The sequence below is a fragment of the Macaca mulatta genome, chromosome 13 (genome assembly GCF_049350105.2).
Source record: "Macaca mulatta isolate MMU2019108-1 chromosome 13, T2T-MMU8v2.0, whole genome shotgun sequence".
Classification (NCBI taxonomy): Eukaryota; Metazoa; Chordata; class Mammalia; order Primates; family Cercopithecidae; genus Macaca; species Macaca mulatta.
The window spans coordinates 6,297,947-6,313,484 of record NC_133418.1 but is presented as its reverse complement, the minus strand read 5'-3'; the positions used below and the strand labels follow the sequence as shown (position 1 = coordinate 6,313,484).

Below are 15,538 nucleotides of genomic sequence, written 5' to 3'. Positions count from 1 at the left end.
TCAATCTCATAAAGAGCATGTATGAAAAGCTTGCAGCTAATATCATATTTAATGGGAGAAGACTGAATTCTTGCCCTTTATAATTGGGAAAAAGGCAAGTATGTCTGCTCTCAACATACCTATTCAGTGTAGTACTGGAAGTTCTATCTGCTGCAATAAGGCAAAGGAATAAGTCATAGAGGTCGGAAAAAACAAAAACAAAAACAAATACTACTGTCTATTTGCAGACTACCCAATTATCTACACAGAAAATCCTGAGGATTACAGTTGTCCCTTAGTATCTGTGGGGGATTGGTTCCAGGGTCCACCCCCAACCCCATGGACACCAAAATCTGAGGATGCACAAGTCTCATATAAAACGGCATAGTATTCGCACATAACCTACACAATCCTCATGTATACTTTAAATAATCTCCAGATTACCTATGTTAGCTAACAAAATGTAAATGCTATATAAGTAGTTGTTATATTGTATCTTTTAAGTTTTGTGTTTTTTTATTGTTTTATTGTTATGATTTTTATCATTTATTTTTGCCAAATATTTTCTTTTTATTTTTCTTTTTTTTTTTCCTTTTTTTTTGAGACGGAGTCTCGCTCTGTCGCCCAGGCTGGAGTGCAGTGGCGCGATCTCGGCTCAGTGCAAGCTCCGCCTCCCGAGTTCACGCCATTCTCCTGCCTCAGCCTCCCGAGTAGCTGGGACTACAGGCGCCCGCCACCTCGCCCGGCTAGTTTTTATTCGTATTTTTAGTAGAGACGGGGTTTCACCGTGTTAGCCAGGATGGTCTCGATCTCCTGACCTCGTGATCTGCCCGTCTCAGCCTCCCAAAGTGCTGGGATTACAGGTTTGAGCCACCGCACCCAGCTTATTTTTGCCAAATATTTTCAACCCATAGTTGGTTGAATCCACAGATACAGAACTTGCAGATATGGAGGGCTAACCATACACAAAAAACAAAAAGGAAAATAGTAAGTAAGCCTACTCTAAGGTCAAAAGATGCGAAGTCCACACACGCAAAACAACTGTGTTTCTACACACTGACAACAAATAAGTGAAAACCAAAATAAAAAGTGCAATACCACTTACAATTGCTCCAAAAAAGTACAATACTTAGTATATACTTAAACAGGTACAAGAGCTGTATGCTGAAATTATAAAATTCTGATGAAAGAAATGAAAGATCTAAATACTCAGAGAGACATACTGTATTCATGGAATAGACGAATTAACACAATAAAGATGCCAATTCTTCCTAATTGGATCTATAGATTTAATGCAATTTCTATCCAAATGTCAGCAAGGTTTTCAATAAGCATAAAGAAGTTTGTTTTCAATTTTTATATTGAAAATAAAGGCCCAAGAATAGCCAAAACAACTCTAAAAAACAAACGTAAAGTAGGAGTAGTTGTTCTTGAACTTAAAACTCAGTATACAGCTATAGCTGTCAAGAAAGTGTGGTCCTAATGGAGACATTAACACATATAACAATAGAACAGAACAGGGAACCCATTCAAAGACCTGCAGACATATTCAATTGATTCTTGGCAAATGAGCAAAAACAATTCAATAGAGGAGGAATAGCCTTTTCAATAAATGGCGTCACAGAAATTGCACATTCATAGGCAAAAAATAAATAAACTAGCCGGGCGTGGTGGCTTATGCCTATAATCCTAGCGCTTTGGGAGGCCAAGGCGGGCAGATCACAAGGTCAGGAAATCGAGAACATCTTGGCCAACATGGCAAAACCCCGTCTCTGCTAAAAATACAAAAATTAGCCTGGCATGGTGGCACATGTCTGTAGTCCCAGCTACACTGGAGGCTGAGGCAGGAGAATCGCTTGAACCTGGGAGGCGGAGGTTGCAGTGAGCCGACATTATGCCACTGCACTCCAGCCTGGGCGACAGGAGCGAAACTCCATTGCAAAAAAAATAAATAAATAAACCTCAACCTAGATCTCACACCTTATACAAACGTTAATTCAAAACAGATCACAGACTTAACCATCAAACAAAATTATAAAACTTCCAGAAAAAGGGACATGGGGAAAACATCTTCAGGACCTAAGTAAGGTTAGGCAGAGTCTTTAGAACTGACATGTTGAACTGAACAAAAATAGTTATAAAATGTAATTGGCATCTTCATTGTGTTAATTCGCCTATTCCATGAATACAGTATGTCTCTCCGAGTATTTAGATCTTTGATTTCTTTCATCAGAATTTTATAATTTCAGCATACGGCTCTTGTACCTGTTTAAGTATATACTAAGTATTGTAATTTTTTGGAGCAAAAATAGTTATAAAATGTAAAATGTATAAAATGTATAGCTAAAGCAGTAGCTGGGGGTGGTATTTATACCATTAAATTCTTAGATCTAAGAAATGGAGATTTAACTAAAAAAACAAAGCAAGTAGGAGGAGAAAAATAATAAAGATAGCAGGAATCAATACAATTTAAAACATTTGTTAAAAATTAGAAAATCAAAGAAACAAAAAGTTGGTTTCTCGAAAAAATTAACAAAATTGAGAGAAAAATAAAAAAAGCTCTTCAAACTAACCAAGAAAAAAAGGCAGTAGACAAAAATTACCAATATCAAACATCACCACAGATCTCACAAACATTAAGGAAATGATAAGGGAATGCTGTGAACAATTCTACACCCATAAGTTCAACCCCATGGAAGAAACGGACTGCTTCCTTCTAAGAAACAAACGACCAAAACTAACTCACAGAGGGACAGATCATCTGAATAGTCCTGTATCTATTAAAGAAATTGAATTCATAGTTTAAAACTTCTAACAAAAAAGGAGGCCCAGATGGTTTCGTTGGTAAATTCTACCGAACTGTTAAGGAAAAATCATATCAATTCTGTACAATCTCTTTTAGAAAAAAAGAAGACGGAATATTTTCTAACCTGTAGTATGAGGCCAGCATTTCCTGATACTAAAATTAGACAAAAATTTCTAAGAAAAGAATCTACAGACCAATATTCCTCATGAATGTAGACACAACAATCCTCAACAAGCTAGGTTAGCGGATTTAATGCAGAATATATTCAATCTATAATACATCATGATCAAGTGGAGATAATCCCAGAATGCAAAGCCCATTCAATATTCAAAAACAGATCAAGGTAGTTCACCGTATTAACATATTAACAGACAACAGATCTGCCAAGTCCAACTTGGAAACTTGGCTTTATCAAAATTAAAAGCTCAATAGATGCAGAAAACACATTTCACAAAATCCAATATTTGTTTATGGTAACAATCCTCAAAAAAACAAGAACAGAAGGGAAATTGGTTAACAAGATAAATCACATCTACAAAAAAACACAAAAAGAAACAAAAAAAAAAAACAAAAAAAAAAAACGAAACAAAACAAAACAAAAAATCCTCACAGCTAGAAAAGTTATTTAATAGTGAAAGATTTAATATTTCCCCTCTAAGATCAGGACAAGACAAGTACATTCTCTCACCACTCCTGTTAAACATCATACTGAAAGTCCTAGCCAGCGCATTAAGGCAAGAGAAAGAAATAAACACTATATGGGTTGGATAGGAAAAAATAAAATCATCTCTGTTCATATATAACATCACTGGAAATCTCAAATAATCTACAACAAAGTTCCTAGAACAGGTAAGTAAGATTAGCAAGGTCAAAAGAAATAAGGTCAGTATACAAAAATCAACTGTAATAAAGAATTAAAATTTATAATTTAAAAAGTACTATTTATGGCCGGGTGCAGCGGCTCTCGCCTGTAATCCCAGCACTTTGGGAGACCGAGGCAGGCGGATCACGAGGTCAGGAGATCGAGACCATCCTGGCTAACACGGTGAAACCCCATCTCTATGAAAAATACAAAAAATTAGGCCGGCGAGGTGGCAGCCGCTTGTAGTCCCAGCTACTCGGGAGGCTGAGGCAGGAGGATGGTGTGAACCCGGGAGGCGGAGCTTGCAGTGAGCCGAGATTGCACCACTGCACACCAGCCTGGGTGACAGAGTGAGACTCTGTCTCAAAAAAAAAAAAAAAAGAAAAAGAAAAAGAAAAAGTAAAAGAAAAAAAAAAGTACTATTTACAATAGTAACAAAAAAGACCCAAATAAATTTAGAGGTACACAGTGTTAGATGTCAATTCTCTTGAATCTGATCTATGGACTTAAGGCAATCTCAATCAAAATCCTAGTGTACTGTTTTGTAGATTTCAACAACTGATTCAGAAATTTACAAGGCAGGTCAAAGGAACTATATAACAGCCAAAAAAAATCAAAGGGAAATACAAAGCTAGAGGATTCAGGTTAGCTGATTTGAAAACTCAGTATAAAGTTGCAATAATAAAGACAGTGTGATGTTGGTAGAAGTACAGACACCTATTAATAGTCCAATGAAACAAAAATAGACCCACACAGATATAGTCAAATGATTTTTGACAAGAAGCAATGGTAATTCCAGAGGGAGAGACAACTTAGACAAACGGTGCTGAATCCTGCCTCACACCTTATAAAAAAAGAACTCAAAATGTACCCTATTCTTAAATATAGAATGTAAAACCATTACATTTGAGGACGAAAACAGGAGAAAATCTGCATGACTTGGATTTAGCCATATGTTTAGCTATGGGACTAAAAGCACAATCCGTAAAGAAAACTTGGCAACTTGGACTTAATGAAAATTAAAAACTTATGCACAGTGAAAAACTCTATTAAGGGAATGAAAAGCCATAGATTGGGAGAAAATAGTTGCAAATTGTAAGTCTGATAAAGTTCTTATATCCAGAAACTCAATTTTTTTTGTTTGTTTGTTTGTTTTGTTTTTTTTTTTCTGAGACGAAGTCTCGTTCTGTCGCCCAGGCTGGAGTGCATGGAGTGCAATGGTGTGATCTCGGCTCCCTGCAAGCTCCGCCTCCCGGGTTCATGCCATTCTCCTGCCTCAGCCTCCCAAGTAGCTGGGACTACAGGCACCCACCAGCACACCCGGCTAATTTGTTTTGTATTTTTAATAGAGACAGGGTTTCACCATGTTGGCCAGGATGGTCTCGAACTCCTGACCTCATGATCCGCCTGCCTCGGCCTCCCACAGTGCTGGGATTACAGGCATGGGCCACTGCACCTGGCCCGAGGAAACTCAATCTTAAGAAAACAAACAACCCAATTAAAAAATGGGCAAAATATCTGAACAGATACTTCACCAAAGAAGACATACATACAGATGGCTAATAAGCATGAAAAGATGAGTGTTAAGTAAATGCAATTAAAACTACAATAGGATACCACGAGACATCTTTCAGCCATATTAGAATGTCTAAAATAAAACAACCTGACAACATCAAAAGCTGGAGAGGATGTAAAGTGATTGTAACTCTCATATATCGCTGATGGGAATGCAGAACGGTACAGCCACAGTGGGAAACAGTTTGGCAGTTTCTTATAAAGTTAAACATACGCTTAGCATACTGGCCAGCAATCTCACTTCTAGATATTTATTTATATTCAAATGAAGTGAAAACTTATTGTTGGAAACCATTTCCCATGGGTCCCGTCCCATGTATTTCGACATATCTTGCAACAGACATGCTGTCTGCTCTGGTTTATCTTTTCAAGATGTAGATATGGGGAACAGCCTTGGAAGACAGAAATACTGTCTCTCTTCAAAGCAAAGAGTAGGCATGCTTATTGTCTGGTATAAAGATAACACCTAACTCTGGAGTGAAGGGCCGGCATGCTCACAGTCCATTATAGAAGATTTGGTTTTCTTAAGTCCAGGGCCCCCTCCTTTAACACCACGTAATGTACAAGCAAGCGTCGCCTGGTCCTCATTGTTTTCACCCTGCGGGAATTGGGGCTCAGGGAGCAGGTGCAAGAAAATGCTGCTGCTCTGGCTACTGCTTTTGCTGTGGGTAATAAAGTCATTTGTCTCTGACCCAAAAGCCTTGGTGTTCTCCCGGAAGCCACATTAGTTTGCAAGTAAGGTAAAATTTCAGACTCTTCACCGTTCTCGACACCTTTTCACACAAAAACCTGTAGGCAAATATTTATCACAGCTTTACGTATGAAACCCCAAACAGGAAATAACACAGATAATCTTCAACAAGCAATGGGTAAACAAACAGTTTTACATCCATACTCATCAATAAAGCACTACTCGTTAATAAAAACACTACTTATCAATAAAAGGGAATAAAGTCTTGATTCATGAAATAAGTTGGATGAACTTATAAGAACTGATAAAGTTCTTATATCCAGAAAGTCTATCTTGTTTTTTTTTTCTTTTTTTTTTGAGATGGAGTCTGTCACCCAGGCTGGAGTGCAGTGGTGCAATCTCGGCTCACTGCAAGCTCCACCTCCTGGATTCACGCCATTCTCCTGCCTCAGCCTCCCGAGTAGCTGGGACTACAGGCGCCCGCCAACATACCTGGCTAATTTTTATTTGTAATTTTAGTAGAGACAGGATTTCATCATGTTAGCCACGATGGTCTTGATCTCCTGACCTGGTGATCCGCCTGCCTCAGCCTCCCAAAGTGCTGGGATTACAGGCATGGGTCAAGTGTATTAAGTGAAAGAAGCTAGAACCCAAAAGTTCTATTGTATGATTTTGTTTATATGACATTCTGGAAAAGGAAATCTATAAAGACAGAGAAACAGAGCAGTGGTTGCCAGGAGGGAGGGGGAGTTGGTGACAAAGGGGCATATGTGGACATTTTGGGAGTGATAGAACAGTTCCTTTTGGTATTGTGGTAGAGATACATGACTCCATGCATTTATCAAAATCCATGAACTATCACCAAAAAAAGTGTAGGTTTTTTTACTGTATGCAAATTAAAATAAGATTCAACTAGGATGTGGAGGAAACCAAGGTGAAATGCAGACTAACTGAGCCAATGAGTCTAACTGGGTCGCTAATGAGTGACATAAGCACACTAAAGAGATTGGGTAAGAAAGTTACCTGACTTCACAGCTCTGGAAGACAGTTTTTTGAACGGATACTGTAAAGTTAAAGTGGAAAAAAAAAGCTGTATACAAACACTATAGCTGATAAATTTGTTTCTCGTAGAGTATGAACTAGCAATACTGAACCTATACGTACAGTAGGGTTGAAAATATAAGTAAATATGTTATAGGTAATGAGAATCAGGTTTCTTCTGGTTGAAGATGCAAATAGTTTCATTACAAATGAACCCTGGGCTCTGGGTTGGAATTAGAGGTATCAGTATGAATGTATGATTTGTTTGCTTATTTAATATAAATACAGAGTGATATACAGATAAATAAACATAGATGTTTGTGGATACATGGAGTAGATATAGAAATATATATTTAATAGATATGATCATATATATCTATATATTATATAGATATTTTCTATGTCTACATATTTCTGTCTCTGTCCACTGAGAGGGCCTAAAAGCAGTGATACAATCCAGTAGCAGTAACCACCCCCGGGTGTCCAGATCTTGGCTTCTAAATACCATTCTGTAATAAGAGAAACCAAGGTTCCTTGGAGTAGTGGTAGATTTCAGGGCTGGGGCTGGGAAAATATAAGATTATCATAAAACATCTTATAGTGACAGAAAGTCAAGAAATGCTAAAGGGGGAAAAAAGGTGGATGCATATTTAAATATTTAGAAGCAGCATAAAAGAATTCCCAATGGCCAAAGTAACAAAATTTTAGTAACAAAATAAGTAACGATAGTATTAGATTATAACTCCAAGAATAAAATAAATTTCCATGAGTCCACATTGAAATAAATATATAAATGAATAAGTAAAAGGGGGAAAGGGAAATCTTTTCCTTATAGAATAATTCCAATATAGAAATGTAAAACGAACAGAGGAAATATAAAATCACCTCAGCTCAGTAATAATTGTTGTAAGGATGATCCAACATTGAGTGCTAAAATTGTGGGCAAAAACTTAAGGAACAAACGATACTTGCAGAGCCTCAGAGCATCTCCTCCAAAACTTTTATTATTTACAAAGGGAAAAAAAAGGTAACTTTTTGGGAGAAACCTGGCAGATGTCACCTTAACCAAATGATCAAAGTAAACATTGCTGGTCATAGAGCGTATCGGCATCATGCGTGCTTTCAGGTGATCCACTGGGAAGAATATCGCCTCCCCAAAATCCATAACCCAATCTAATAATGAGAAAACATCAGGCAAAATCAAACTGTAGGACATTCTACAGAAGAATCTGAATAGTACTCTTCAAAAGTGTCAAGGTCACGAAAGACAAGGAGAGACTGAGGAACTGTCACAGATTGGAAGAGACTAAGGAGGCATTGCAACTAAATGTCATGTGAGATCCTTGGCTGGATCTTGGAACATAAAAGGAACATTAGTGGAAAACTGATGAAAGCTGAATAAAGTCTGTAATTTAGCTCATAGTGTCCTGTGAATGTCTCAGTTTGACAATTATACCATGGCTATGTTAGAGGTGAACACTGGAGAAAGTTAGGTGAAGGGTAAGTGTGAATGCTCCGTACTACTTTTGCAACTTCTTTGTAGTCTAAAATTATTGCAAATTTAAATGTTAAAAGCAAAACAAAATCCTCCTACAGGATTTGGGCAGCAGAAATGTATTCCAGGTGGTAAACAGAACAGCTCTTCCCTCTGAGCCCATTCTCAATAGTCTTTTGTTGAAAACCCTACTGCTGAAAAGATGGTGGCAAAGCTGGGGAAGACCCAGACAGAGAGACCCCAGGGAAACATGGTCTGAGGATGGCACCTGTTTTGCACCTGCTCCTCCCATCTCCCCCCTCAACTACTGGGCAGGCGCCACCACAGCTTGCGCTCCCCTGGCCTCAGGAATGGCTGTGCTTGTTTGGGGACCTACTGCTGCAGGACACCAGCACAAAGCAGGCTCAGACCACCCTGAGTGCTACCGGGTTGATTACTGGACCAAACCAGCCGAAAGAATAATAGAATTTGGCTTTATTATCATTTTTTAAAAATTAATTTACTTTTAATTGACAAAATTGTATATATTTATAGTATACAATGTAATGTTTTGATACATGTATACACTGTGGAATGAGTAAATGAAGCCAATTAACATATCTATCACCTGACATATTTTTGAGTTGTGAGAACATTTAAAATCTACTCTCTTGACAATTTTCAAGTATACAATACACTGTTATTAACTATAGTTACCACGCTGTACTCCAGAACTTATTCCTCCTGTCTACCTGAAACTACATACCTTTGACCAACATCTCCCCATCCCCAGCTGGCACTCTGCTCCCAGTCTCTGGTAACCACCATTCTACTCTCTGCTTCTACAAGTTTGACAGTTTTAGATTCTATATATAAGTGAGATCATGTGGTATTTTTTCTTTCTCTGCCTGGTTTATTTTACTTAATATAATGTCCTCCAGGTTCATTCATGTGGTTGCAAATAACAGGATTTCCTTCTTTTTAAAGCTGTGTAGTATTCCATTGTGTATATATGCCACATTTTCTTTATCCTTGGTCCTTTTGAAAACGAATTTTGGACATTCAACAAGCCAGCAAGGGAGCATCAGTGAAAATTTGTAAGGAGGCAAGAATTGTACTTTATAGGAATACGTGTTTTTAGCCAAATGGCTAAAATCTGAATAGATGGTTGACTCTGTTCATTAGTGATTTTATATAAAGCAGAACCCAATGATGTTTTTATCCAATGAGATTATATAGATAATATCTTGTTATCATAAACCCTAAACTAGTAGGCTCTGAGTTAACAAGATATTTCCTATTATTCTGTCATAAAAGCACAGAACAAAAAAAAAAAAAAAAAGGACAGAACATACGTCACAAGTAACTTCACTGGTTAACCCTGGAAATGTAACGAGCTGGGTATGAATTCAACACTATTTCCCAGGATAAAGTGACCAGTTAAATTAAAATCTTACAGGCATTATTATTTCTTATAGAACAGATTTTCTCCTCCCATTTTTAAAAACAAATCACAAGGGAGCCCTAGGGCATCTCAGTGATCTGCCAATATCTACTTGTGACTTTCTGTCAAATCTAAGACTCTAAACGTAGGCACTAAAGTATTTTAAAGATGTTTGTGATACATATTTGCCTTTTAAAAAAAGATACAGAGCCTTGCTATGTTGCCCAGGCTGGTCTCAAATTGCTGAGCTCAAACGATCCTCCTACCTCTGCCTCCCAAGGAGCTGGGACTACAGGTGTGCACCACTATGTCCACCTCCTATATTTGACTTTTTAAAAACAACTCTTGGTCTCAATTGTAGTGTATCTCAAATATTTGGAATGCTGTAATGCTATATGCTATACAAAATTAAGGTAAGTTCAAGATAAGAAAATTTAGGGCAAGGAAAATCCTTCCCAATAGTCTGTGTAAATGCCAAGGGCAGTCACTTCTGAGGAAATGATTTCACCTCCTTACTATATTCTCCTGCCCTAGCTCTCTTCTTGCAGTCAGTCCTAAACACTCAGATTGTACTGTATATTTCCACATGCTCCTTACTTTTGAACAAAGCCCACTGATAAGAATGGCTGCAATACATCTTTTGCAACAATAATGAAATTTCAGAAGAAAAAAATCTGAATGTCTGAGTATAAAAAAAAAGTCTGTTTTGAAATGTGTTTTCATAAGGGGGTTTCAACCTGAGCCAAGGGCAGAGCTGGAAATAGAGAACTGTGAATAGATAAGAAGAAGAGGCTCATTTAAACCTTATATAGACAAATGAGATTGGATTATAATGTGACCACTGCAAGCAAAACAAAAGTCTACATGCTAAGCCACTTCCATCCTGGGAGCGCAAAACACCTCTCGAGAATGTCTGTCCTGCGAATGAACTCAGTGCACAGGTGAGAGACTCCTATGCTGCTTCTCCCAGCTCAGTCTCCAACTTACCTTCATGTCTCTAATCCAGGACTGAGCCTGTTCCAAATTATCTTCATTGACTTCGGCAAGTTGTTCCCGCCAGGCAACTGCTTGACCATCAAACTTCACAAAATTAAACTTACTTTTATATTTCAGCTGTTCCTACAAGAGACAACGACAACTTAACCATAAAACCACTCACATGTAAAAAAGGGTTAGGGTAGGTCACAGTTTGGTATATTTTAACCACAATGATCTCTATTTTCAGTTTAAGAAGCAAAAAATTATATTCAATAGAGAATATCTTATCTAGTATAAAGGACATTTGAATAAAATTTATCCAGTTTGTGTGTTAAGACGTTTACAAATGTATATATGATTATATGAATATATATTATATGTGCCACATATATGTAAAAGTTTATATATATAATGTGATATTAAATAGTGATTTTAATACTAACATTAAGGATATACCAAATAAGCACACCAAATACAATATGCTTGAAGAAAACAAATCTAAAACATCATCATCATTTCAGTCATTATCTTTTAGGTAAAGCCATTATTCAGTTACTTTATTCACTTGTTCATATTTCTCCTGTAGAGCTTTGTTAAGTTAAAAAGTGCATTTTGTATTTCTCAAACACTCCCGGCTATTACTTCTGTGATTAATGCTTAACATCAGTACTACGAACTGACAGCAGTACTGTGATGCCATTTGACGGGCATGGACACTAGGAGTTAGGGCACTTGGGCAACCTGCTTCAGTTCACACAGCTCAGAGGCAGCACAGGCAGAATAAGAACTGGAAGCTTCTAAACACCAGCCTGCACCCCTCCTATGCACCGGTGTACACAGCATCCTTAATAAACATTTGCAATTAAAAGTGCTAAGATGAGGAGTATCTGGAAGACAATGGAAGTGTGTGTATACCACAGATTTCAGGACAGAGAAAATCTGAAACAATGAACACAGCAACTCCCTTAAGCAACTCATGTGTGACAGAAAGAATCCATCAGAGATAGGGTCTATTTGCAAAGGAGAACTGATGATTCTTTAACTAGCAAAAGGGAGTATTTCTCTGAATTTGGCTTTCTTAGGAATTTTTTAGTGCAACAAGCCCCTCTCCACTGCTCATAATCATCACAGATGATACTTTGTGGAGACCCATTTATGACACACAAAACCCCACATGCATGAACCCACAGTTCCATCTAACCTGTATGAACTGAACGATCTTGTCCTTCACCAAGTCCAGTTTGCTCTTCATTGAGTGAGACGTGTCAATGAGAATGTAGATGCAATCATTACGCAATTTTCCAAAGAGGCTTTGACTCCCATCCTGTAGCCATTTAATCCTAGGCAGGAAGTAGGTTGAAAGTGAATGGTGAGAGCCTGCAGGCAACAAGAGAATCTTCCCAAGAACTTAACAATCTGCAGAGGACAGAGCTGCGCTGTGCTGTTTATACCTAATCTTCTGTGAGTGGATCACTCGCTTCGAGGTTTTTCTGCAGAAAATCCTACATTTGGGCTGTAGGATGCACTACCCACCATCAAGCCAAGTAAAACAAAACTAAGAAAATCAATGTGACAGAAAAATAAATCCAATGTGGGTGCCAAAGTCAAAAATACATTACTTCTAGTCATCTGATATTTTGAGGACCTCAGCTATGACTTCAGACTATTTGTTCTTCTAATCTGGCTGACTGCAGTCAAGCTAGTAAAGCCAGCACATTCCTGAAGCTTCAGTGAAACTTATGCACAGCATCAAGCAGCCCCAGAGCTCTGTAATAACCAAGGCCCAGGTGGCTGTATGAGAAGGACTGCTTCTGCGGTCCATGATCAGGTTCCCATCACAGGATGTAAATACATGAAATTCATAGCCACAGGCAAAGCCTGCGGGGTGGAGGTAAGGAAAGAGTATGGAAAAAATATTTGAATTGAGTTCAGAGTTCAGCAAAGCCTAAGAAACTAAAATTTGAATGGCAAAATATTGAAAGGACATTACTGCACAGGAGAAAGGGGGAGAGAACATTCTCCAGAGATCTGCAGAAGGGTATCCTTGAAACTTTGGCTAAGTAATGATCAAGGCATGCATGTGAAGAAACTACTGAAGCCAAAGAAGAAACCACCAGAGGAGCAGGCGGATCAACCCCTCAGAGCTCACACACGGCTAGGAGCAGTTTGTCTACCAGCCAGAGTGGGAAAACCTCCTTAATACATGGGCCACCAAGCAGCGTTCTTGAAAGAATATTGCCTTAATAGTAGGATCAAATTAGCCCTGGACTAAAAGCTACCCTGGATCTATTCTAACATAATTGAAAAGCAACTCCTAGAGAGATCAAACTGGTTTAAAGTAACTTAACTGCATCAAAAACATATATAAAAATACAGTGAAATCTAGTACCTGACAACGTAAAGTTAAAATGTCTGGTATCCAATAAAAAATTACCAGGTATACAAAGAAGCAAGAAAATATGATCCATAACCATAAGAAAAATTGATCAACAGAAACAGATCCCAAAATAATACAGATGATAGAATTAGCTGAAAAGGATGTTACACAGCTATTACAAATATAATCCATATGGTCAAAAAGGTAGAGTATAAACAGAACGAGGAGAGAAATGGAAGATATTTAAATAGACTCAAATAAAACTTGTAGAGAGATACAATATATGAAATTTAAAATATACTGCATGGTATTAATAGTAAATTAGACATTAGGAGAAGAAAAGATTAGGGAATAAAAGACAAAGCAAAGGAAACAATTCAAAGTTAAACTCAGAGAGAAAAAAGACAAAAGCACTTTCATCAGAGAGAATTAGTGGCCCGTGGAACAATATCAAGGAGTCTAACATATGTGTAATCAAAGTAGAAGAAGGAGAAGAGAGGGGGAGGCAGAAAAAATACTTGAAAAAATATGACCAAAATGTTTTAATTTTTATTGAAACAATGCACCTACAGATCCAAGAAGCTCAAAGAATCCAAGAAGAAGAAAAATAAAACTACACCCAGGCATATCACAATAAAATTGATAAAATCTAGAGATAAATAGAAAAATTTTAAAAGCATCAAAGACATTATGTGTGGAGGAACAAACAAAAATATGACAGGCGCCTTCTTGTAAATCATGCAAGCCAGGAGACAGTGGAGAAGGATTTTCAAAGTACTGAAAGATAGAACTGTAAAACCAGAGTTCTATGCTTAGCAAACACATCATTCAAAAATAAAGGTAAATTAAAGAGTTTTTCAGACTGAAACAGCGCATTCATCACCAATAGACCTGCACTACCAGAAATATGAATGAAACTTCTTCAGGTGAAAAAAAATGATGTCAAACGGAAATGTGGATCCATATAAAGGAGTAAAAAGCAACAGAAATATCACATATGTGGTTAAACATAAAATACATCTATCCTAGTTTTTAAACTAGTTACAGGACAATTGACTGTTTAGAATGTACAGTGTAATGCATGTGTAGAAGTAAAGTGTACAATAATAGAAAGGACGGAAGTGGGAGTGAAAGTTGTAAGATTCCTATAATATACATGAAGGGATATAATATTATTTGTAGGGTGACTGCTAAGATGCATATCGTAAATCCTAAATAGTCACATACACACATCAAAACAGAACAAAGAGGTAGAGCTAATAAGACAATAGTGGAGATAAAATGTAATAATAAAAAATACTCAAACAAAAGAAGGTAAAAAGTGAGTAAAAAGAGAACAGAAAACAAATAGCAAAAGTTTTGATTTAAATCCTATCAAATCAATAATCACATTAAACGTAAATGATCTTAACACTCCAATAAAAAGGCAAAGATTGTTAGGTTGGATTAATAAAACAATATATATTTCATTATTCATATATAATTATATGTCTTGTATCTGTAAGAAATCCATTTAAATATAGGATGCAGACAAGTAAAGATGATAGAAAAAAAAAATTTAAAAAAATGTAGGGTGGCTAAACTGCTATCAAAGTAAATTTCAGAACAAGGAATATTACCAGAGATATAAAAGGGGCATTTCCTAATTACAAAGCAATTAGTTCATCAAGAGAATATAACAATCTTAAATGTACATGCAACTATTAATAGAGCCTCAAAATACATGGAGAAAAAAAAGAACTGAAATGAAAATTGAAGACTATAGTTGGAGATTTCAACACTCTTTTCTCAGTAATTTATGGAACAACCAGAGAAAATCAGTAATAATATGAAAGACTTGAACGACACTATCAGCCAATTTGAGCTAATTGATGCCTGTAGTATACTCCACCCAACAAAACCATGTTTTTTTCCAAAATCTGTACTACAAAACAGGTCCCAATAAATTTATAAGAATTGAATCACACACTATTTCTCTGTTCACAGTGAAATTAAAACAGAAATCAGTAACAAAAGCTATCAGGAAAATCCACAAATATTTGGGAAGCAAACAACACATTTCTTTTTATTTTTTATTTTTTTATTTTTTGTGACAGAGACTCACACTGTCACCCGGGCCGGAGTGCAGTCGTGTGATCTGCAAGCTCCGCCTCCTGGGTTCAAGCAATTCTCCTGCCTCAGCCTCCCAAGTAGCTGGGATTACAGGTGCCCACCACCATGCCCAGCTAATTTTTGTATTTTTGGTAGAGCCAGGGTTTCACTATGTTGGCCAGGCTGGTCTCAAACTCCTGACCTCCTGATCCAGTCCCCT

General features: G+C 37.2%; 1 protein-coding gene across 10 annotated transcripts in view; it reads right to left on the bottom strand.

Moving 5' to 3' along the window:
• Positions 1 to 15,538, bottom strand: part of VWA3B (von Willebrand factor A domain containing 3B) — a 270,056-nt gene that overhangs the window by 143,658 nt on the left and 110,860 nt on the right. For all 10 annotated transcript variants that reach the window (XR_013402590.1, XR_013402591.1, XR_013402592.1 and 7 more), the window contains 2 exons: positions 12,052 to 12,190; positions 10,860 to 10,991 (listed from right to left, as the gene is read on the bottom strand). Coding sequence is in view for 7 of the 10 variants with exons in the window: in XM_015112923.3 (XP_014968409.3) it covers positions 10,860 to 10,991; positions 12,052 to 12,190 (271 nt within the window). In the remaining 3 variants the exon portion in view is untranslated. The remainder of the gene's footprint in view (positions 1 to 10,859; positions 10,992 to 12,051; positions 12,191 to 15,538) is intronic.